This window comes from Myotis myotis, unplaced genomic scaffold (assembly GCF_014108235.1).
Source record: "Myotis myotis isolate mMyoMyo1 unplaced genomic scaffold, mMyoMyo1.p scaffold_m19_p_6, whole genome shotgun sequence".
Lineage (NCBI taxonomy): Eukaryota > Metazoa > Chordata > Mammalia > Chiroptera > Vespertilionidae > Myotis > Myotis myotis.
In genome coordinates this window covers 31,158,261-31,184,139 of record NW_023416368.1, presented here as the reverse complement: position 1 = coordinate 31,184,139, position 25,879 = coordinate 31,158,261, and the positions used below count along the sequence as shown (strand labels likewise).

At 41.9% G+C, this 25,879-nt stretch overlaps 1 protein-coding gene across 3 annotated transcripts in view; it reads right to left on the bottom strand.

Annotated features, from left to right (window-relative positions):
- Positions 1–25,879, bottom strand: part of KLHL3 (kelch like family member 3) — a 111,553-nt gene that overhangs the window by 22,303 nt on the left and 63,371 nt on the right. For 2 of the 3 annotated variants that reach the window (XM_036314093.1, XM_036314094.1), the window contains exons 7-8: positions 17,531–17,647; positions 13,832–13,981 (exon numbers count right to left, since the gene is read on the bottom strand). In XM_036314093.1, coding sequence (XP_036169986.1) covers positions 13,832–13,981; positions 17,531–17,647 — 267 coding nt within the window. The remainder of the gene's footprint in view (positions 1–13,831; positions 13,982–17,530; positions 17,648–25,879) is intronic. The other variant, XM_036314095.1, reaches the window with a different exon arrangement.

Below are 25,879 nucleotides of genomic sequence, written 5' to 3'. Positions count from 1 at the left end.
ATTTGGGGAGCTCAGTGAGAATCAGACCAGTATTAAGATTCCTCCCCCCCACCACCCCAGTGACCTCAGGCATCCAACACCCTCACATATGCTGTTCCCTCTCTTTGAAACATTCCTCCCCCTTCTGATCCCTCTGCTTTCACACGCTTCTTCCAGGTCTCAGTACATGTCACTTCTTCGTCTTTGAGATCACACATGCCCTGTGTTCTTCCATTAAAACTGACCATCATTGTACTTCAACTATCTGAGGACCCTTTCTCCCCTCCTAAGCAGTGAGTCCTGCCAGGACAGGAAATTTATCTACCTCAGTCACCAAGATAATCCTAGGGCCTTATGGTGCTATGTCAAAGCAAGAACTCAAATATTTATTTAGAATAGAGAATGAATGGATAGCAAATAGCACATTCAAAGAGGTTAATGAAAGGAATACACAGTTAAGGGGGAAAATACACAGGCCAGAAAGTCATTTTCTTGGGTTAAGACATATTAGACACCAGATTACAATTTTGGAAACGCTGAGGAAAAACAAAATAAAAAGAGAAAGAGAGCTTTTTCCATCTTTTGACTCAATTATCAGAAGAAAGGTTTTATTCTTTATACAAGCTGTAAATTAAAAAGGCAAAGCTTTCAGGAAAGCTGACCATCCCCAGAAACCACCTTCCACCAGGGATACATTCACATTGAAGAAAATCCAGCACCCATCTCTGAGAGTTTTCATAGTACACAGAAACAGAATTATAGAAATACAAAAATTTCAATGTGCCAATCAAACATGAGTAGAAAGACAAAAATAATACAGGACAAGGTTTTCGAAATAAACTTGCCTTTGAACTCATAAAACCACTGGCGAGAGAAGACTTTTAATATTCAAAACTTGTGCAATGAACTGGGAAGAGTAATTATGAGGTTTTGTGGACTAGGCCATCAATTTCTGAAAATGTGGAGGTAGCCCAAAGCAGAGAGAAGTATCTTTCTGCTTGTCTCCTAAGTATAAAAAAATCCAGGTTCTATGACAGCTCTTGCAAAAAGCCATCATACAAGGAACACTACACTCATCATCATGTAATTGTGCACAATAAAAAGAAAAAAATTCCTGTCTGGAATATTAATGAATGATTGTTTCCATAGATACCTGATCTTAGCAACCGATTAGACAAAAAGGAGTACTTGCCAAGGTCTATATGCATTACATCTCTGAAACTATAAAACTCTAGTTATTTAAGACCACAAGATAGCAGGGCAAGAAGAGCCCTGAACCATTCTCTAATTGCAAGCCCTCATTTTACATTTTCAGAAAAACTCGGTCCCAAGGAGTTCAATAGACATGTTTGTTTCTTTCCCCAACACCCCTAAATCCCAATTTACTAAATAATTGTAATGCCTTTAATAGCAATTACTGAATCAAATCAGCCTATTTAATGATCCCTACTTTTAACATTTATCCTTCAAGGTAACCCTGAGTTAAGACATACCAGTGGTCATATGGAAATCACAATAAACTAAAGAACCAGGCTAACAATTATGATTTAATCATGCTCAAGAATTGCAATGCACTTGGGCGTCTCTCAGGGCACCCCACCCCACGCCCCAGGTCTCAGCTGACACTGTGTTGAAGGCTGCAGAAGTTTTGGTGAATGGAGAGTTCTGGTTGACAGAATATGGGTGAGCAGATTCAACTGTGCGTGGGGGGATGGTTACTGAATAATTCCCAAGGAAAACAAGCTCATTTTGGAAAGTCAAATGGCCATTTACTTTATGGAGATTAGTGAGTGAGACCATGGAAAGACTACCTGATTCCTTAGGAAGGACATTTCACTCCCAGCATAACAATGGTTTTTAAATAAATATAAAATGCTCCCTTTCACATAGATGATTCTGACTTTACCAGTAAGACTCTGGGAGTGAAGGCATGTTGGTCCCTCCTCATGATATGACAGCAGTGCTGTGTCTGAGAGCCATTAGGTATCAGAGACCAGCCAGGGAAAGGAGCAGTAGGTAAACAGCAGAGCTTTCCAGCGCATTGTGGACCAAGACCCTAACCCTAACCCCATAGTCATTAAACACTCCCCTAAGATGAGCATAACAACCTGGGCTCTGCACACTTTTTTCATCAGGCAAGAGTAGAGTGTGTGTCCAAACTCTCTTCCATGACCGGTGAGCTGGGCAGAAGGCAGGCCCAGCCAGTCGGTCCCTCGGGCCAGGGCAGGAAATGAGACTCTCTCTTACCCTGGTGCGTGGGGCCGCAGGGCTAACACCAAAAATTCATCCGAAGGAGCATGTCGAGGTGGAGACAGAAGACTTGTCCCAGCAGGTTCCTGAGCAACAGGTGCTCCAGGCAAGGACTGACAGCCAAGGTGCAGAGATAGTGGGGGAGAGAACCAGCAATGGGAAAGAACAAGACTGGGGAAGAGAGGATGGGAAATGGGCTTTGGAGTCAGGCACACCTGGCGTCAAATATCATCGCCAAATAGCTGTGTGACCATTGGCAAGGCACGTACCCTTGCTGTGTCTCACTTTCATTACCTATAATATCAGGATAATAGAATGTCTCTCCTGTGAGTGTCAAAAGGCTTAAATGATATTAAGTACTTAGCACAGTGCTTGCTAAATAGCACATACTAAGTATGGGCTTTATTACATCAACACCAACAGCATTACTGTTGCCACTACTATTAAAGCAACTGCTAAAAAACAGACTCCCAATACATGGTAGAAAAGGACACATGATCTATGAATGGGAGAGTGAGCACCACCACTGATTCCAGGGGTGATGATGGGGCTTTTTCAAGACCTCAGTGTGCTTTCCAGGTGTGGCCTGAGTCCATTTAAAGGGTCAATATGGAAGAGGAGCAGGGCCAACCCAGGGGCCAGGCCCAGGTGACACATCATCCTACCCACCATGCCAACAGCCTTGTTTCTGATACCACTTACTGAAAGCAACACAGCCCACACCCACTTTCAGCCCAAATGGCTTTTTGGTGTCTTTTTGTTTTTTAATCCTCACCAGAGGATGTTTATTGATTTTTTTTCTTTTTTCTTTGTGTTTTGTTTGTTTGTTTGTTTTGTTGTTGAGAGAGAGAGAGAGAGAGAGAGAGAGAGAGAGCGAGAGAGAGAGAGAAAGGGGTAGGAAGGGAGGGAGAGAAAAGAGAGAGACAGGGAGAGGGAGATAGAAACATCAATTGGTTGTCTCTCACACATGCCCCAGTCAGGGACCAAACCCACAACCTAAGTATGTGCCCTGACCAGGAAGTGACCTCACAGCCTTTTGGTGTACCAGACGATGCTCCAACTGAGCCACTGGCCAGGGCATGGTGTCATTTTTAAACAGAGATGTCAGCTGAACTGAAATTACAGTGAAAAGTGCCAGGCTCAGTACATCTCCAAAAGGTACATTTGCATCTTCCTGGAACGTCATTTCTCCACTGCAATCTGAACAAGACAGAGGTAGGAGTGTTTCCAGCAGCTGGGAGACAGCCTCTGGTTGCCCATAGCAACCTGGCCTCAGGGAAAGTGCTGGGCAGTGAATGTGTGGGAGCCCAGACGATGCCATTAGCTGTTCCGGCTTGAATGTGTCAGTATGATGGGGCATTTATGGCTCAGAAAAAAACTTCCTTATTAGCCTCTGCAGCTATCTCAAGGCAGAATCCTACTTCTTTAAGGGAGAGGGCTTGGCTGGCGAACAGGTTCACTGCTGAGAATTGCTGAGAACAATGCAATCTCTCTCCACCACCTTGTTTCTCAGTCAGCTCTGTCAGCAAGCCTATCTGGACTGAATTCAGGAAAGCCCAACCAACCGAGGCTGCCCCTGGAATTCCTGTGGCTGCTCTGCCAACTAGCCCAATGATCTCCTAACTCCTCCTCTTTCTCCACTTATTTGGCTACTTACATATTTCTATCATATTCTCTCAGAGGGACCTCCTAAAATTAAGTTCCCAGAAGGCAGGAATTGGGTTTCTTTCCACATAGCATCCAGCTAAAATGCTTTTGTGAAATTTTGAGATAATATAATAGTACAGTTAAAAAGCACAGGGTCTGTAGTCTGTCATCCTTGGCTTAAATCTCAGCTCAGCTATTTACTATCTGTGCTTTAAAGATACATCACAAATTCTTTGATATTCCTCCATTCAAGTCATATAACTTAATTCCCCTCCCTGTGAGTGTGAGCTAGACTTAGTGACTCGTATCTAGCAAATAAAATACAGCAGAAGCGATGGGACATCCCTTTGAGAGTAGGTTACAAAAATACTACAGCTGCCATCTCAGGCGTGCTCTCTCAACCTCTTTCTGTAGTAGAATCACTTCCTATGGGGGAAGCCAGCTGCCATGTCAGGAGGGCAAGCAAGCAGCTTATTGAGAGGCCACAGGGTGAGGAAGTAAGGCCTACAAGTAACCACAAGGGTGAGCTTAGAGGCAGATCCTCCCCAAACAAGCTTGGAGGTAACTGCAACACTAACCAACAGCTCACTGCACCTTTATGAGACATTTGTCCAGGACAACCCAGCTAAGCCACTCTGGGATTCCTGCCCACAGACACTGTGAGATAACGAACATTTGCTGTGTTAAGCCACCAAGGTTAGGGTAATTTGTGATGCAGAAATTGGTAACTAAAACATAATGAATAGGTGACATAACCCAAGATCCAATTTCGTCATGTGTAAATGAGGATAATTACAATTTTGAAAATCCTATGAGATAATAAATGTAAATCACTTAGCCCAATGCTTGGCACATGCTAAGTGCTCAGCAACTGGGATCTGCTATTTATTATCATCACTGAGCTCAAAAGCATAAGCTTTGAGTCCGCCAGACCTCAATCCAAGCCCTCATGCTACCACTTAGCTGGGTAAGCCACTCAATCTCACTGAATCTCACTTTTCTCCAACATTAGAACTTCCAGAGTTGTTATCAAGATAAGATAATATAGCCCTAGCTGATTTGGATCAGTGGATAGAGCATCGGGCCTGCGGACTGAAGGGTCCCGAGTTCAATTCCAGCCAAGGGCACATGCCCAGGTTGTGGGCTTGATCCCCAGTAGATGTGTAGGAGGCAGCTGATCAATGATTCTTTCTCATCCTTGATGTTTCTATCTCTCTCCCTCTCCCTTCCTCTCTGAAATCAATAAAAATATATTAAAAATTTTAAACAATTTAAAAAGACAAGATAATTTATATAAAGTGCTTTATCTAAAACACAAGGAAGCTGGATTTAGACAATCCTGCTTATATCATCATTAATGCCTTTGGTGATGACCCAGGGAAGCACAGTACAAATTACTCTAAGGGCCATCAGATGGTGTGAGCCAGTTCTCTCCTGCAGTCATCTAAACCAGTTTCTGGATGTTCACTCCCATGGACAACTTGCGTTTGACCTTGGAGACAGCTCAGGCCTCAGCTCCTGCAAAAAAGCTTTCCGCAGCCCCTTGCCCCTTTCCGTGTTCATAAAGTGTCTTGCCCATACCTCCATGTGGTACTTACAGAGTCCACTGTAACATCTAACTCCCCTCCGCCTAGTCTGGAGCACCTTGGGGAAGAGTCCGGCTCATATTAGTCTTTGTGGCTCTAACATCTAACCTAATGGCTGGCAATTAGTAACTCAATGGAAGTGTGTTGGATGAGTGGATTAATAAATTAATGAGTTAATGCATGAATGATAGTTTATGGTTTAATACCAGGTTTGTTTTTTTTTAATCTAAGTGGTTTACAACCCGTCTAACTCCCTAGAATGACAACTGGATTCATTCAATATTGGACTTGTGAGCTGAACTAAATGTTCTAGGGTCGATGTACATTAGTGATCAATACAGGATATGATGTAAGACATATCCTCACAACAACCATGCAAAACCACATGTATGAATGCTGAAAGCATTGGAAAACAACTATGGATAATAGAAATGGTCAGTATTAAATCTCCATGAGGTTATTTCTTCTTTAAAAATATCTCTCATTCATGAAAACTTTTACTCTCACCTACTCTGCGTCACATACAGGCTGTGCCAAGGACACAGATGGATAATGCCTGAGATCATGGAGCCAGTTTAGTGGAGGAGATAACACCCTAGAAGGGAACCCTAAATACCTCCCTGAAGTATCAGCCTGGGGCCCTGAGTCATCTTCTGCACATGTTTTCCAGAAAAGAATGAAGCCATCATCAACCTGACCTCTCTTTCTCCATTAAATAAGGTTTCTCACCAATTATATTCTACATATTAACAATAAATGATCAGAAATTTGAATTTTAAAAGAAAACATTTACAATAGCATCAAAAAACTATGAAATACCTAGGATTAAACCTAGCAAACGACATGCAAGACCTATACACTGAAAACTATAAAACATTGCTAAGAAATTAAAGAAGGCCTAAATAAATGGAGCTATATAGTGTGTTCATGAATCAGAAGATTTAGTATTGCTAATATATCAATTCCCCCTAATTGATCTAAAAATTCAACACAATCCCTACCAGTCCCCATAAGCTTTTCTGTAGAAATAGGCAAACTGATTCTAAAACTTATATGGGCATGCAAATAACTTACAACAGCCAAAACAGCATTGAAGAACAAAATTGGAGGACTCACACTACCTGATTTCAAGACTTACAGTAAAGTTAGTAATTCAGGCAACATGGTATTACTATAAAGATAGACAAATAGATACAAGGAACAGAATAGAGTACATAAATAGACCAACACACATACTGTCAATTGTTTAGAACAAAGGTGTCAATGTAATTCAGTGGAGAAAAAAGAATGTTTCCAGTAAATGCTGTGGGGGGAAAAATGGACATTCAAATGTAAAATAAATGAACCTTGCCCCCTTCACATACCATTTTTTTTTACCTCAAAATAGATCATAGACCTAAATGTAAAACTTAAAACTTTGAAATTTCTAGGAGAAAGTATAGAAGAAAATCATGTGATCTTAGATTATGCAACGATTTTTTAGATAGAACACAAAATACATAAATTGTAACATAAAAAAACTTCATAAAATTAAAAACTTCAGCTCTCCCAAAGATACTGCTAAGAAAATGAAAAGACAAGACATATATTTGCAATATATATATGTATATATATATATATATATATACACACATATATATATGATAAAAAGACTTGTATCTATAATATATAAAGAATTCTTACAAATCAATAATAACCCAATTTTTTAAATGGGGAGAGATCTGAACAGAGGCTTTACCAAAGAAGATATACAGATGGCAAATAAGCACATGAAAAGATGCTCAACCTCATTAGTCATTAAAGAAATGCAAATTAAAACCGCAGTGTGATATCACTACATATCTACTAGAATGTTTAAAAATAGATAATACAAGTAGTGGGGAAACTGTAAAGTAACTGGAACTCTCGTCCATTGCTGATGGAAATACATAATAGTACAGCCATCTTTTAAAAAATGTTTAGCAATTTCTTATAAAGCTAAGCATATACTTACCATACAACCTGGGCAATCCTACTCCTGGGTATTTTCCCAAGAGAAATTAAAATATTTGTCCATACAAAGATCTATAAATGAATCTGGAAGTATGAGTTCAAAGCAGCTTTATTTGTAATAGCCAAAAACTGAACACCCAAATGTCCATCAACTGGTGAATGGATAAATAAATTATAGTACATCCATATAATGGAATATTACTTGCAATAAAAAGGAATGAACTCCTGATAAATGCAACAACATGGATGCATCTCAAAGCATTATGCTAAGAGAAAGAAGGCAAGCTCAAGAGGCTACCTACAGCATGATTCCATTTATATGACATTCTAGAAAAGACAAAAGTACAAGGACAGAAATCAGAAATAGTTGCCAGGGGTTGGGAGTGGAAGAAATGGCTTGACTACAAAATAGCACAAGGGAAATTTTTGGAGTGATTAAAATACTCTATATATTTTTTTTAATTAAATCTTTATTGTTCAGATTATTACATTTGTTCCTCTTTTTCCCCCCCCATAACTCCCCTCCTCCCAGTTCCCGCCCCACCCTCGGCCCTCACTCCCCAACCACTGTCCTCATCCATAGGTGCACGATTTTTGTACAGTCTCTTCCTGCATCTCCCACACCCCTTTACCCCCCAAGAATAGTCAGTCCATTCCCTTTCTATGTCCCTGATTCTATTATAATCACCAGTTCATTCTGTTCATCAGATTATTTATTCACTTGATTCTTAGATTCACTTGTTGATAGATGCATATTTGTTGTTCATAATTTGTATCTTTACCTTTTTCTTCCTCTTCCTCTTCTTAAAGGATACCTTTCAGCATTTCATATAATCCTGGTTTGGTGGTGATGAACTCCTTTAGCTTTTCCTTATCTGGGAAGCTCTTTATCTGACCTTCAATTCTGAATGATAGCTTTGCTGGATAAAGTAGTCTTGGTTGTAGGTTCTTGGTATTCATCACTTTGAATATTTCTTGCCACTCCCTCCTGGCCTGCAAAGTTTCTGTTGAGAAATCAGCTGACAGTCGTATGGGCACTCCCTTGTAGGTAACTGACTGTCTTTCTCTTGCTGCTTTTAAGATTCTCTCTTTGTCTTTTGCTCTTGGCATTTTAATTATGATGTGTCTTGGTGTGGTCCTCTTTGGATTCCTTTTGTTTGGGGTTCTCTGCGCTTCCTGGACCTGTAAGTCTATTTCTTTCACCAGGTGGGGGAAGTTTTCTGTCATTATTTCTTCAAATAGGTTTTCAATATCTTGGTCTCTCTATTCTTCTGGCACCCTATAGTTTGGATGTTGGTACGCTTGAAGCTGTCCCAGAGGCTCCTTACACTATCTTCGTATTTTCGGATTCTTTTTTCATTTTGCTTTTCCGGTTGGGTGTTTTTTGCTTCTTCGTATTTCAAATCTTTGACTTGATTCTTGCGCTCCTCTGGTCTGCTGTTGGGAGTCTGTATAGTATTCTTTATTTCAGTCGGTGTATGCTTAATTTCTAGTTGGTTCTTTATCATAACATCGAGGGTCTCATTAGATTTGTTGAGGATCTCATTAAGTTTATCAGCAGCTTCTAGACAGTTCTTGAGAGACCTTAAAAGTGTGGTTCTGAACTCTATATCTTCCATTGACAATTTTGTCCTGTTTCTTTGTCTCTGCATTTTGTTATGCTTTCTTGGTGCACCCCCTAGTGGTCTTTGTGGGCAGTCTTGTAGCTAAGCCTTGATTGTTGTAGCTAATACTAGGGGGGATTTGACCTCCAGGCCAAGTGGCTGTGAGAATCAGCTGTGTCTGCAGTGAGAGAACTTCTGTCCTCTAGGGAGGTGCTAATCTGGCGTTTGCCTGAGGCTATCCGGCAAATGCCTCTGTGCAGGGCTTGGGCGGGGCGGGTCGCATGGGATCAAACAGGGTGGGCCAGAGAGAGCAGTTATGGCTGCTCTCAGTCCTGTCCCCAGGGGCTCTGCCTCTCTGAGTCCCAGCAACCACTGCAAACCTCGGAGAGAAAGCTGCACTCGCTCCGACAAAAGCCAGACAGTCCCGTTTCTCCCGTTTGAGTCAGGGTCCCTAAAGACTCGCCCGGATCTGGAGCTCAGAGTCTGCGACTCCCTCCCGATTGAAAACGCCAACCGCGCCCTCCGCCGCCAGCCCGCTCTGCATGCACTCCACACCTCAGTATTTGACTTCAGCACTGCGCCTCCTCTGAGTGTCGGTATGCGTTTCTCTTTCCTCCTAGTTGTAGGACTTCCACTCAGCTAGTGTTCCTGTGGTTCTGGGTGATGTCCGTTCAGTCTTTTAGTTTCACTTTTGAAGTGGTTGTTCGAGGCAGCAAACTCCGGTTAACCTATGCCGCCATCTTGGTTCTCTCCCTAAAATACTCTATATTTTAGAATGGTGATTACATGACACTATGCATTTGTCAAAATTCATCAAATTGCACCCTTAAAAATAGTGACTTTAAACATGCATAAAATTATTATTCCTCATAAGTCTGAATTTAAGAGAATAATCTGGGATGTTGAGAATAAGGGTAAGATATGCATGTATAGGGCAGAGGTACATGGAAAATCTCTGTACCTTCCCCTTAACCTTGCTGTGAACCTAAAACTGCTCAAAAAGTAGTCTTAATTTTTAAAAAGAAGCAAATGTATTGGCAATGCATCTATTAATTAGATTAATGAAATGTTTTAATTAAAGGAGATTTTTATAACTAAAGAGAAAGAATAGAAAGAATCCTTTTCATCTGCCACCAAAACCTGAAAACTTGTCCCTGTTAGGCAGTTTGGTACAAGGAAAAGCACACAGACTTTGGCGTGGAACAGACATTGGTTCAACCCCCAGCACTGCGATTATTAGTACGTAACTGGGCAAATAACTTAATCTGGATATGCACAGTACTGACCTATTATTGTGATGATTTAATGACAATCCGAGAGTTTCCCTCGCATACGCCATTCCTCAAACGCACAGTGGGGATCCCCCTCATTAATTTAAGAGCTCAAACAATGGTGACAAGAATAGAGTTTGAGAAGCAGGTTGAACAGTCTAATCCTAAATCATTCACGGATTAAAGTCAGGGAACAATGGGGCAAAGAGCAGCAATGCTTTTTTTTGAATTCCTTCAACAGATTCAAAGCAAGTCCTGGTTCCAGTTGCTTGCAGAAGGCTGTGCGCCCAGGAATCTAAACATTTTCTTTCTGAAAACAAATGGTTCCTAAGGAGCACAGGCCACAGGGGGGAACGATGGCCTCATGAAACAAGGGCAGACTCTTCTCAACTACAGACTCAATGTCTGTCTGGGAAGGTGAGGAGTTGGGGAGGTGGGGGCTCAACTCACTTAGTCCAGGTTCAGACACAAAACTGGCTTTGATTTTTTTTAAATCCATCTTCTTATGGGTATTGTGGCAAAAGTTAGAAGTGGGGTCTAGGAAAAGAGAGGTCACTGGGTATGGCCTCCACAAATAGAAACTGGGCCAGCTCTGCAGCATTCCCTTAGCTCCAGAATACACTACCCAGGAAAAGATGCCATTACCCTGATAACATAGTATGAGAACCTCAGTTTTCAAAGAGAAACATCACAAACAAGATATATCACAACAAGACCTGCTGAAAACTCAGGATGGAAAAACCCTCCTCCATGTAAAACAACAGTGCACCTTTGAATCAATAATCTCAAAACACAAAGCTTGTGGAAATTTAGATCAAAATGAAGGTGGTATTCAAATCAATGGGAGGGAGGGAGATTGGTTAATTAAAATAACTGGGAGCATCTGGCTCATTATTTGCAATACAAAGAAAGCTGTATTCCTACCCTCACTCCTTAACACAAATAAACTATAAGTGCATTAAAGATTCAAATATAAAACAAAAATCATAAAAGTACTTAAAAGAAAACATGGGACTATTCATGTTAATCTCAGAGTAGGGAAAACATTCGTAAGCATGATACAAAACCTAAGCTATAAAGTAAAAATCAGGTCAATTTGACTAATTTAAAACTGTTTTGGCCCTAGCTGGTTTGGCTCAATGGATATAGCATCAGCCTGTGGACTGAAGGGCCAGGTTCGATTCTGGTCAAGGGCACATGCCTGGGTTGCGGGCTTGGTCCAACATGCAGGAGGCAGCCAATCAATGATTCTCTCTCATCATTGATGTTTCTCTCTCTCTCTTCCTCTCCCTTCCCCTCTGAAATCAAGGAAAATATATTTATTTTTTAAAAACTCTTTTGGAGGATTCAAAAACATTATAAATAAGTTTAGAGGCAAACTCTATACTAAGAAAAATATGTTTTAAATATATACAAAGGCCTAACCTCTTTAACAAAAAAAGAGCCCTTAAATCCCTTGATAAAAAACATACAGTCTAATAGAAATATGGGCAAACGACATGAATAAAGAACTTAAAAAAAGAAAAGAAATACAAATGCTAATAATCATATGAAGCCAAGATTAATCTTACAATTAAAGAAATGCAAACCAAAACAAGATGCCAGCTTTTAAAAGATGTTTGATACAGAAATGTTTATAATATTTAATAACAGAAATATCTGCAAATCTATCAATACAGGACAGTTAAACAAATAATGGTACATAAATATAATTAAATACCATGTACCTATTACAATTTATATGCTGATTTTACCTCTACTGATGACACAGTTAAAGCAGTCTGTAGAATATGGCTGAGTAGGAGAAAAAAAGATTTTAATCTATGTAGCAAGATTCCATTTATCTAAAAGTGTACACTTTTATCTGTTTGTGAATAAGTGCACAGAGATATGTCTGAAAGAAAATTCACCAAAATGATCACAGTGATTGCCTCTGAGTGGAGGGATTTCAGGAGATTTTAAAATTTTATTTCAAAATTGCAGTATCCTTTTAATAATCTAAAATGAGTACATATTCCTACCATTAAAGAAAACTAAGTTATTTTCCTTTTGAAAAATATGAAGAAGCCTGAGTGAGATATTTCAACAAAATAAAACAAAAGATGGTCAATATGCAGTAAGGCAAGTGGCCACTCAGACCAAGGCCCTTGCCCTGTGGCTGCCCCTTGTAACCAGCAGTAGACAGCAGGAGGTAGACAGGTACACACATAATCTCAGGTTTACAATGGTGAACCAAGGTGCAGGTTGTCATGGGTTCAGAGAACAGGTTTGGAGGGTGAGAAAGACTCAAGTCAAACACTGGTTCCACCATATTAGCTGGTTTGCGACAGGCCAGTGGGCCAGACAAGTGGAATAGGGAAGCTGAGACAGAGCTGAACAAGCTGGCAGAGCACTTTACAGCAGATACAGGTCACCTCCCTAGAGATAACATCTAGGCCTCAGTTGTAGTTCAGTTCCAGACCCAGAAAAGCTGCAAAACCTGGTGGGCGACACCAGGACCAGCTGCAATGACTGAAGACCCCTGCCTTGACTCTGACCAATCAGTGGAGACCATAGCCCTAAGGGAGCACACCTAAAAAACTGGTGAATATTCTGCTGAAGCCCTCCCCTGAAACCTCCCCTAATATTCCTGCCTACAGGAGAGAGATAGCCTCAAGACAAAGGACCCAGCTCCTGCTCTCCCTCTGGGGAGTAGTCCACACTATTCTCTTTCTCCTCTTCTTCCCCCACAGCACACATCTCCTAAACTCTAAGGGACCTCCTGGGCTGGCTGGAACCTTCCCACACTCAGCTGTATGTTAGGATCCTAGGAAGGCTACTTGATGCCAAGCCTGAAGGGATGTTAGAGACCATCTAGTGCAGCATCTTTCATTTGGCAAATGAAGAACCTGAGGACCAGAGAAAAGATGAGACTTGCAGGGAGGCAAAGCATTCAGTACCCTGCACAGACTCTTGATCATGGGGTCCCACCTATGCTCACCCTTTCCTTTCCCTGGCTGCCCCCTCCTGCCCCACACAAGGTCTCATTTCTATTCCCTGCTTCATTACTTATCAGACTTCTTGAGCCCCTTCTCCTCTCTGGCAGCCCTAACTGTCCTTTATGACTCTGTGGTAATGGAAGGAACCAGACTAGAACTGTTCTGAAAGAGGATTGTTGTGGCCATCACTAAGTCAAAACCCATACAGCCATTCTTCTGCTTTCAAAAGCAATGTAGCCCAAACCATGGTGTGAAACAAGAGAAGGGTAGAGGGAAGGGCTTTGAGGTATTCTCAATCTGCCCTGGTGACATCGGAGATTACCTTGAAACTCTTAAGAAAGGAAGAGCCCAGAAGAGAGAGGTACCAACAGATTCAAGAGGAACCAGCAGACTCCATCTCTTTGATGCTAATGCAACCAAGGTGCAGGGCAGCCATGGATGAGGAAAGACTTGGAGGCAGGAACAGAAGGCCACTTTCCCTGGACGCAGTCCCAACTCTTGGCAGTGACTGGGCTGGGACTTACCTTGGGTAAACTGACTGGAGTCCTGGGCTTGGTCCTGGGGTTCTTAATCAAGAGCCTCTGATCCAGAGGGAGTAGATGATATTTCATGGCTTCGATGAGGAAGTCCTTACAGGTATTATTATTCTTAATCAAAGCTTCCTCTTCAACTGTCTAGAGGTAATAAACCACAGGTGATCCAGGAGCAGAGCCTGGCCAAATCTGCCATGCTGTCACCCCAGGCTGAGTCATTCCGTACTCCCACACTTATTCATTCTCACAGCACCTCATCTCAGACCTCAAGAGAAAGGTCTACAGAGTTACAACTTGGTGGTCACCTCCTGCATTTCAAGAGTACTATGGAATAAGTGATTAAACTCAGGCATCAAACCAACAAGGATAAAAATTCCAGCTCTACCACTTAATTCTTCTTATCCTCAGTTTTCTCATCTGTAAAATTGGCATATTAAAATGACCCACAACCTAATTGTGTCTTCATTTGAAGCTTAAATGAGATTTGTTTTGAAGCTTAAAATGAGATTATGTAAAACAAAGACAATTAGTTGTCCTGAAAGCCTTTTTCCACATTCCACCTGATTTGAATGTATCACAATGTTTATGGCAAATGGTCAAACATTTGAGAGGAGGAAAGTGAGGGAGAGGAAGAGGGTGGGATCCACCAGCCAATCTTTGGAAGCATGAAATAAAACAACATGACTACCAAGAAGAAGAATTCATATCCATATTCTTAAGTGAAATCCTCAGGATAAAACTGGCCAGTGAGGCACCCTCTAATGGAGCAGAGATATAAGAGTAGAAAAAATGTCCTGCACAAAAGTCCCACCTACTGATCTCACCTTGGACCCCAATAGCTTCCTCGCCTCTTATTCCAGAGTTACGGACCTAAGCAGGTGCTCAGCAAAAATTAGCCTAAATGTTTCCTGAGCAAGGCCAAGGATGAAATCAGTCTGGTGCTCTCTCAAACCTCTACCGTTTGGTCCAGATCAGACTGCTATGTGGCATATCTAAAAGGGGCAGTGCGGTCTCCAGAGGCCACTTCATGTTTCCTTTGCTGAAGTGCTTGGAATCTGTTGGGAAAGGTCAATTCCATTCAACAGCTAACTGACTGAGAATGATTCTAGTTGGGCAGCCTAGCACTAGACCCCAGGATGAACAACATAAGGGTTCTGACCCTGAGGTGCTCAAGTCCAGTTGGAGAACGAGAAGGGCCTCCCCACTTCAATTATCTCCACCTCAAGCTGATCATGCACAAGGCCTGACTGAGCCTCTCCTAGGTCCCCACCTGAACGAGGAGTGGAAATGTGGCCAGCGCCATCACCTGCTGGGCAGCATTGGATCTGGCAGGGAAAGAAGGATTGGTAAGACAGGGCCTCTGTCACCTCTGGGAACTTCCTTCCCCAGAGATGAATCCCAAGAATACTTTCAAAAACACTCTGTCTTCTGGGAAGGTTTTTTCACCCTCCCACTGAGGGACTGAACCAGGTTGAGACAGATCATAAATTTTTAGGGTCAGTTAAAAAAAGTAAAAGGTTGCGAGAGGAGCTCTAAAAAACCTTGGGAGGAAAGAGAAATGCATAAATAGCATTTCTCCCAAAGAACTCATTCAGCTTGCATGAACAGCTCCCCTAGAGAATTCGTGCTTCATGGGTACAGACTTTCAATTGTGGATGATGAAAAAGTTGTAGAAATGGATATGGTGATGGTTGTACGGCATGGTGAATGAAATTTATACCACTAAAATTTATCTACTTAAAATGGTTAAAATGATGAATTTTATGTTATATATTTTATCACAATAAAAGCTTATTTTAGAGATATAGCATGTTACATACTTAGGACAATATTTTTAAAGGTTTAATGAAAGCCTAACAAATGTTACCTATTAAAAACAAACAAACAAGGAAACGCCTCCCCGAGAAGTCAGGCTGTGTGGGTGCAGGTCTTCCCAGGGCTTTCCCTTTCTCCTCCTCCACCTCAACCATCAGCCATCCCCAGTGGGAAACACCAGTTTGAAGTTTCAAGGTCAAATGAGTGTTCCTGAAATAGCCTCTCACTCCAGAGGTGTTCTGAAAAGAGCCCTTTTAAAAGGAGGTCTTACACAACAGTTCTCATGCCCATTGCCTCTGATCCCTTCTTCTCCAGATCTGAACCCTACTCTGCCATACTAACCCGGGAACTATGTCCTAATGTCTTTGTTAAGTTTTGTTTGTGGACACCTGCTGGAGGATGTGACTAGGGGTCTCTAAGGCCCCTTGAGCTTCCTCTGGAACCCAGGGCCACAGGCTGTCCTTCCTCCCTGTGGAAACAAGACTGTGCTGGAGGCCAAACGTCCACTTCTACCTTTGGTAAGCTTCCCACAGGACAGTGGGAGGTTTGATTGACACTGGGAGCTCTGGCAGGTTCAGTCCCTCTGCTTAGGGGACCTTTCCTCAGGAAGGATATGCTGCCACCAGGTGGCAGTAGTACCATTCAAAGTGCAAAATGCAGGGCTCAGCACCTGAGAAGAGGGCTGAGGTTAAGACTTCAGATGGCATTTCCCCGACATGAGGCCTATGGACTACAGTGTCATGAGCTGAGGATTTTACAGTGTTTGTGAGGACATATTTCAGCTGGATTCACTGAGCATGGCCGCAGGCTTCACATGGATGGTTTCATTCTATCCCCAAATAATCCTGCACAGGCAGGTGCCATTTTTACCAGAGGAGAACACTGAGGTTGAGAAAGGTTTAGTATTTCTCCGGTGTGAAACTGCTGAGAAGTGACAGAGCTAGGTTCCTGGGCTGCTGAGCATCCTCTTATCTTTCCTTCACTCTTTCCATTCCTTCCAGAGACTTGTCAGGGATAGCTGAGGGCTGGCTTACTGCCGTGGAGTTTCATTTCATTCATATTTTTAAGTTCTAAACTCTCCTACTTGTAAGAGTATGTAATGTCATTTGCTGTACAAAATAAGTCATGTAATGGATAAACAGAATAGAGAGCATTAAAGGTGGCGGCCTGCTTAGTGCAAGGTGTGTGAGGTAGAGCCAGACAGGCTTGGATTTGAATCCTACCCTGTCTCCCATCAGCTGGTGACTCCAGATAAATCCAACCTCTTAAGCCTCAAGGCCAACATTTGTAACAAAGGGGGTTATAATCTCTGCTCAGGGGTTATTATAAGGATTAAATGAGAAAACATATGGCACCCTATTTTCAGAGGAGGTAGATGCAATATGCATTCCAGACACCTGTGAGAGTTGGTTTATCAATCCCAAATTGGGCCCCAAGTGGCCTAAAGCTAAGGCAAAAGGGAACAAAGCAACATTATGGAAATGACCCTTCTGATTGGTCCTCTACAATATTGAACTAACTTACTGAACATTTGTTTGACCCTGCTCCATGCTAAACACCTAACTTACATATTTACAACTCTTTTGGTCCCACAACAACCCTGTTGGGCTCTGTTATAATTTCCCTTCTATGGAAGAAGAAATCAAAACTTTAAGAGGTTAAATAAAAACTCCTAGCTAACAAATAGGAGAGCAGGGACTGAAACCTAAATGTCTTATTTTCAAGCCAATGCTCTTATGCTACCACACCTCACACTTAACTCAATGGGTTGATGCCCTCAACCTGTACAGAAGACCCAGAAAACTCCTCAACCACTCCAGACAACCAGGGTAACCCATACCAACCCTAGAGGCTTGTTCTTCACACAGGACTCACCTGGACTAGGTAATCCCTAGGTAGAAGAGGGAGACGGACATGTTCCATCAGCTTTGCCATGTGCTCTAAACGAGTTTCTTTCTCATAATTGATCCACGAAATCACAGCTTCAAATACCTATAAAGAAAGTCAACATAGATAACTTTACCAAAGAGACAATAGCTTTCAAACAACTTCCTCAACCTGAAAAAAGAAAAAATAGTTAAAAGTCATCCACAAATGTGTTTAACTTAAAGTTCAATATTTAACATAAAAAAAGAAAGTCTTTGTTTACTAGCTGATGTAAGGGAGTGATCTCACACACACACACACACACGTAAGTTACGATAAGCCTGTTATCCCAAATGTAGAATCATCAAGTTCACTGCAAAATAAAAATCAGTTCCAATCGTTATTTAAGAGTAGACATACAGAGCAGTCACTCTGAACAAAGTTTTATAAAGACTGCTCAAGAGGACTGGAAGCCCTGAAGGCAATGTCATCCATCATCCCATTCACATACACCCTCCCCTCATTAATCTCTCCTGTCGGTTAAAACAGAATAAAAACAATAAGAAGACCCTCTGCCAAAAGTTGGTGGTAATGGTGAATGTGACATTGAATGACAGCGAATTTCTGACACTGAATAGCAAACATTTCTCCTTTGGTTTAATCTCTCCTTTGAAGAGAGATTTCATTTCTACACAAATCAAACTGGACTTGGAACCAAAAAAGGAGACTCTATGGTTTGGGTGTTTGCCTTTCTCAAGGAGAAGTCCAAATCCAAACTCTGCACCGCCATAAACACACAGACAGATAAAAATCAATGTTGGTAAGGCTGCGGGGGAAAACCAGAACTGTTTGTGGAAACTTAATTAACATGGCTTTTTAAGGGAAGGGAAGAATTTGGCAATATCAACAAAAAATTTAAATGTTCATACTCTTTGACCCAAAAAAAGAAAGCTTTAGCCTACAAAAACACAAAAGTGGTGGAAGAATGTGTTCCAAGATGTTTGCTGCACATTTTCTTAAGAGGATAAAGAAGGGAATATCCCAAAGTTTACTCGTGGAGAAATGATTAAACTAGTAACCATGCCATGGGGTATTTTCAGCGGTTAGAAAGAATAAAACAAAACACCTTGTTGAAAGTGCCTGAAGGTTAAGGGGGACATGATAGATGGACACAGACAACACCTACTAGATGTGGTTTTCATTGCCAACATTTGGGGCAATTTAAACATAAAAGAGAATAATGAAGAAATCAGATCAGTGCTACTTGGGCAAGAAGGGGGTGAAGGTGATGACTGGGAAGAGGCCAAAGGAAACTTTCTGTAGTGATAGATATGTTCTAAACTTGACAGGGTGGCAGTTACATGAGCATGTGCATTTGTGAAAACTAATCAATTGTACACTTAATAGCTACACATTTCACTATGTGTAAATCATGCCTCAATTTAAAATATTCTTAGTTCAAATGATAGTAATGGATGATAATGAATAAAGAAAGAATTCATGAGTCCATAAGAATGCTAAAACAAAAAAATGTGGGAAGGGCTCTTCTTCACAGAAAAACGCCAGCTAATAAAAGTAGATGGAATGACAGAATTAGAAAAACATCATCTTGCAACCACCAATGTGATATTTGATTCAGCAAAGATCATCCATGGATGCTGAAATCATTGGGTGAAGAGTTGTTGGGGAACAAGATATATTCACAGTTCTCAAAGTAGCACCTTGAAGATTATTTATCAATTACATGGGGTGGAGGAGGAGAGCCTCAGATGAGAAGATCTGACCAATACCACTTTTAACAAGAGATCAAAGTTACCATACCAATAGTAGGACAAACAAATTCTATTCCTGATTGTGATTTAATGGGAAGGACACAGTATCCCCTAAGTTGTATTCTCCCTAACATGTTTAACCTGAATCTTATAGCAATGAAACAATTGGACAACTCTGTATTTGGAACATTCTACAAGACAGCTGGCCTGGATTCTTCAAAACTGTTAATATTATGAAAGGGGGAAGAAAAAGAGTTCTAGGCTAAGGGGTTTAGAGACAGGAGAACTAAATGCAGTGCATGATCCTTGAATGGATTTAAAAGAAACAGTCATAAAGGACTCTTTTTGAGACTATTAGGAAATTCGAATACTTACTACATATTAGATATTATTATTGTCTCAGTGTGAAATTTCTTTAGTATGGTAATGGTTTTATGGCTAGAAAAGAAAGCTATTTAGCATATTCTAGGAGGTGCATGCTAAAATATTTAGGGGTGAAGTGTCATGATGTCTGCAATTTATTGTCAATTGGTTCAGCAAAATAAAAAATTAAATATGTAGAGAGAGAAAAAGAAAGCAAATGAAACATTGTTAACAACTGGTGAATCCAGGTAAAGAGCATATGAATGTTCAGTCTTTCAAACTTTACAAGAGATTTTAAATGCTTTTTTTTAAGTGGATGGAAGAATAAAAGAAATCCTAAGGGAAAGGGGAAAATACTGCAACAAAATTTACAATGTGACATGAAGTTGAAATGACAACTATATTTCCCTGGGTTGGTGGGGGGGAGCAGGAGGGAACTCTAGTTTTTCTTAACCTAACTGTATTTTTTGTGTGTACTGATATGTTGATATTTCCCACATAATTACTTAAGTCATAATTACTTGAACTGATGAAGGAATCAGAATGGACAGGGAAGAGAATGGAACAGAAGGAGCAGTATGTATGTACATTTTGCTCCCAGATATGTACAAAATAACCCATATATGCACAAACATACACAGATACGCCCATGGAAATCCTCCTTGTCTAGTTCTTTTTTAAAAAATTATTAACCGTCATAGAGCAATATTGCTCACTCCCATAGCATTATTTTATAAAAATTGTATTTCTTCAACTAGCCCTTAAGATCTGTGAGAACAGGGACCTTGTCTTATTTGCTGGCACATAATACACACACAAATACTTTGTTAATGAATGAATGGACAAATGAGTTCAGAATGTAAGGAGGCCGTGGAACCTGCCCAGGCTGGAGCAAAGGGCAGGACTGGGAGGTGGGGGCGGGAATCTTGGTGGAGAGGGCAGAGCCAGGACACAGACCAGAGAAAGCTGGAGAAATCTGGCGTTGCTGGGTTAGGTAGTGAGCAACCACAGTTCCCCTCTGCCTGTGCTGGGATTATCCTTCTACTCCCCTTTACTAGACTGTGTGCTCTTGCAGGATGAGAGTGAGCCTAGCACCCTGCCAGGCACAGAGCAGGTGGCTGTTTGGGAAAGCTTTGCTAAAGAATGAACTACAAGTCCTTGAGTAGGTGGCATTTACTGGTCACGCCCTTCCCCATCAACCAGCTTAGTCTTTGTTATAAAAGCTGAAAAGCAAGCTGAGTCTAATGAAGTCGATATTTAACCTTATCTTTATTTTTGGCTTGACTTGTCCAACTGGTTCCACTTAGCTGCACTGTTTACCTACTCAGCTGTGAAAGCTACAGCACTGGGCAACACCAATGACCTTCTCAGCAGCTAGAGAAGGCCACATATTTTTTTTTTCATTTAGACCTCATGCTAGAAAAATAAACAAGCAAATAAACTTCCAAGTAGCATTAGCCTTCAATGTGCCTAAAATCATTCCCAACAGTCCCCCACCCCTCCCGCCTCACACACACACACCCCAAATCAGGGGACTAGCCAAGTCAAGGGGGAACAAGTAATAGCAGCTGATATTCACCAAGTGCCAGCCCTGCGCCCCATTCTTCAGAGACACCGTCTCCCTGGATTCTCATGAAAGCCCAATGAGCCGATACTCCTGCCCCTTATTAAGGGACTCACCCAAGTGCAAAGCAGAAATTAGCAGGGCTGGGGTCTGCACGTACCCGGCTCCAGTGCACATGCTCTTGCCATTGTTCTCGCTGCCTCTCCAACGCCTGCAACAGCGGTTGGCAGACAAAAGCCAACAGGCCCATTCAGCCTGCCAGCCTGCCACCTGTTTGCGTAAATAAGATTTTGCTGGAGCACAGCCACACTCATTCGTTTGTGTTCTGTCTGTGGCTGCTTTCGCACTACAACAGCAGAGCTAAATTGAGACTCTATGGCCCACAAAGCCTAAAATATTTACTCTCTGGCTCTTTATATAAAAATCTGTGGCTTCAGTCATGGAACAGGGTGATGTGTGCTCAGATGAAAATACTTTCCATGGTCCCATGATGAAATAATCAGCTGCCACAAGGCAAGCTTAGGGTTTCACTTTTAAACAAAGAAATAGCATCATTTTCTCCCTGCTTCGTATTCAAAACCAATTAATTAAGTGTTACAAGACTGCATTGTGGGAGGAGATGGAGAAAATCGGATTTTATCATCCCCTGCTCACTACACCTCTGAGTAAGCACCAGCTTGGCCAGAGAGGACCAGACGGACTGATCTTCCTACAACTCCTCCTCCAGGCACACCGGACAGGACCTGCACCCCGCAAGTACTGCAGGGAGCCTGGGGCACTTACCCCTGCTTTCAAAATGGCTCTGAGAATCAAGAAAGGCAACTCAAGTTAAAACAGGCAGGGGAGTGACTTGGCAAAACACAAAACAGGGGAAAAGAAGCTAATTTTGACAACATCAGAGAAAAAACGTGGTTCCACACATGCACCTAATTTGTTACTCAAGATTTGAGAAGGACTGCCCTAACCGGTTTGGCTCAGTGGATGGAGCGTCAGCCTGCGGACTGAAGGGTCCCAGGTTTGATTCCAGTCAAGGGCATGTACCTTGGTTGCGGGCACATCCCCAGTGCGGGGGGTGCAGGAGGCAACTGATCGATGTTTCTCTCTCATTCATGTTTCTAACTCTCTATCCCTCTCCCTTCCTCTCTGTAAAAAAATCAATAAAATATTAAAAAAAAAAAAAAAAAATTTGAGAAGGACTAACTTGATCATTAACAGGTACAGTGCTAGGCATTTTACATGCGTGATCACATTTAATCCACCCAAACCCATGATGTAGGTATCATCATTCACATTTTATAGATGAAGAAATAGCCTCACAGAGGTTGGCAACTCGTCCAAGGTCACACTGCCAGGAAGCAGTGAATCTGGGATGTGAATTCACCTCTAGCTCCAAAATCCAAATTCTAACAGTATGCAGTATTGCATCTCAAAGGCACAATTCGTTGAAAAACCTAGGCAGACTGTTGAGTTGGGAAACTACATTCCTAAACCCATAATCCTAACTAATCACACCCTCTACGCCCTCCCGGGACACCCCCTCTAGGTAATCTTTCTTTCCTAGGCATTGAGCCAGTAGCATATACCACACCCACTGACATGATTTTAAATCAAGAAGACAGCACTTCTAGACACAAGAATGGTTCTGTCAGATTTCTGTTGTTGTTTCTTTTTTTAAATTTTTATTAAATCTTTATTGTTCGGATTATTACAGTTGTTCCTCTTTTTTCCCCCCATAGCTTCCCTCCACTCGGTTCCCACCCCACCCTCTGCTCTTACCCCCCGCACACACACACTGTCCTCATAAATAGGTGTACAATTTTTGTCCAGTCTCTTCCCGCACCCTACACCCCTTTCCTCACCGAGAATAGTCAGTCCACTCCCTTTCTATGCCCCTGATTCTATTATATTCACCAGTTTATTCTGTTCATTCGATTATTTATTCACTTGAATTTTAGATTCACTTGTTGATAGATGTGTATTTGTTGTTCATAATTTGTATCTTTACCTTTTTCTTCTTCCTCCTCTTCTTAAAGGATACCTTTCAGCATTTCATATAATACTGGTTTGGTGGTGATGAACTCCTTTAGCTTTTTCTTATCTGTGAAGCTCTTTATCTGACCTTCAATTCTGAATGATAGCTTTGCTGGGTAAAGTAATCTTGGCTGTAGGTTCTTGCTATTCATCACTTTGAATATTTCTTGCAACTCCCTTCTGGCCTGCATAGTTTCTGTTGAGAAATCAGCTGACAGTCGTATGGGTACTCCCTTGTAGGTAACTAACTATTTTTCTCTTGCTGCTTTTAAGATTCTCTCTTTGTCTTTTGCTCTTGGCATTTTAATTAAAATGTGTCTTGGTGTGGTCCTCTTTGGATTCCTTTTGTTTGGGGTTCTCTGTGCTTCCTGGACTTGTAAGTCTATTTCTTTCACCAGGTAGGGGAAGTTTTCTGTCATTATTTCTTCAAATAGGTTTTCAATATCTTGCTCTCTCTCTTCTTCTGGCACCCCTATAATCCAGATGTTGATACGCTTGAAGTTGTCCCAGAGGCTCCTTACACTATCTTCATATTTTTGGATTCTTTTTTCTTTTTGTTTTTCCGGTTGGGTGTTTTTTTGCTTCTTCGTATTTCAAATCTTTGACTTGATTCTTGCGATCCTCTAGTCTGCTGTTGGAACTCTGTATAATATTCTTTATTTCAGTCAATGTATGCTTAATTTCTAGTTGGTCCTTTTTCATAACCTCGAGGGTCTCTCTAGATTTATTGAGGGTCTCACTAAATTTATCGGCGGTTTCTAGAAAATTCTTGAAAAACCTTATAACCATGGTTTTGAACTCTATATCCAGTAGTTTGCATTCCTCCATTTCTGTCATTTGTGACCTATTTCTTTGTCTCCACATTTTTTATGCTTCCCTGTGTTGATAGAGTGGCTTCCTGTGCTAGGTGTCCTATAGGGCCCAGTGGCTCAGCCTCCCCAATTACCTGAGGTGGACACTCTTGGTGCACCCCTTTGTGGGCTTTGTGCACAGTCTTGTTGTGGTTAAGCCTTGATTGTTGTAGGTATCACTGGGAGGAATTGACTTCCAGGCCAATTGGCTGTGAGAATCAGCTGTCTACAGTGGGAGAACTTCTGTGCTGGAGACACCCTTATGGGGCAAGACTTGCTTCATTGGGGCTTTGGTGCTCACTGAGTCTGCCCCCTGAATGTCTTCCTTATGGATCTGAGAAGTTGTAATCTGGATGGTCCCACTCTGACCACTGGGTACACTGGCTCTTGGATCTCTAAGGAGGTGCTAATTTAGCTTCTGCCTGAGGCTACCCAGCAGGAGCTATGGAGAGATCTGCAGATTCCTCTTCTTTGTTTTGGGTTTGGATGTGCCCAGATGGGGCCCAACTGTGAAGCAATGCAAGCTGCTGTGGGGCCTTGGGCCTTCTTTTGGAAGTTCTGGGTCTCTCTGACCCAGCTGCAGTTTGTTAGGTAATTTTCAGATTGCAAAGGGCCAGGCCTTTCATATGCAAAAGCCTCTACCCACAGCGTGGGTGGGGCAGGGTCTCAGGGAACCAACAGGGCAGAGCAAACAGCTATGGCTGATCCTCAGCCCTGTCCTAAGAGGCCCCGGGTCTAAGTGTCCCGGTAATCGCTGCAAGCACCTCTGAGAGAAAGCTGCCCTCGAGTTCCAACCGATGCCAGACAGTCCAGTTTCTCCCCGTATGTCCCCAGAGACTCGCCCAGAACTGGAGTTCAGAGCAGTTGAGAGCTTGTGCCTTCCTCCCAAGTGAAAAAGACAACTGCGTCCTGTTGCCAGCCCTTTCCATGTGCACCTCCGTACCTCTGCACTTTACTTCCACACCTCCTCTGAGTCTCAGTGTGCTTTTCTCTTTCCTTCTAGTTGTAGAATTTCCACTCAGCCAGCCTTCCTGTGGTTCTGGGTGATGTCCATTTTGTCTTTTAGTTGTACAGTGGGGCCTTGACTTATGAGTTCTTGACTAACGAGTTTTTCGAGATACGAGCTGTCTCTCGGCCGATTTTTTGCTTTGAGTTGTGAGCTAAAATTCGGGTTACGAGCCAGCTTCAGATACCCCACCGCTAGTTGGCGCAGCGAATGTCACAGTGAACGCCACATCAGCCCAGCATCACATGTCTCACTCGTTCACTTTAATGATTTGACATATGAGTAATTTGAGTTATGAGCTCCGTCACAGAACGAATTAAACTCGTAAGTGAAGGCCCCACTGTATTTTTGAAGTGGTTGTGCGAGGCAGCAATTTCAGGTGATTACCTATGCCGCCATCTTGGTTCTCTGTTGTTATTTCTTAAACTAAAGCTTAACAAGAGTTATGTTAACTACACTCCCACCCCGTCACACACAACACAGGGACAGCTGGCAGCAAGGATGTGCTGCGGCTGGAGCTCGTCCTGTCTGTTTCTTTCCAGCCCAGCATTTAGTGGCATCACACTCGTCGTTTGGAACCAGTCTTGGTGGAAATATTTACAACATGGAAATTAGCAAATGAATCTGCAAACAAATCAGGGCTTTTAGAATTTTTCTGCAGAGGCAGTTGCTAAATATTTACCAGCCTACCATTGGCTAGATTTTCTGATCTGAAGGCTCCCGGATTCTAGAAAACCTAGCTAGTTGCACTCTTGGTTCTGACAGCAACAG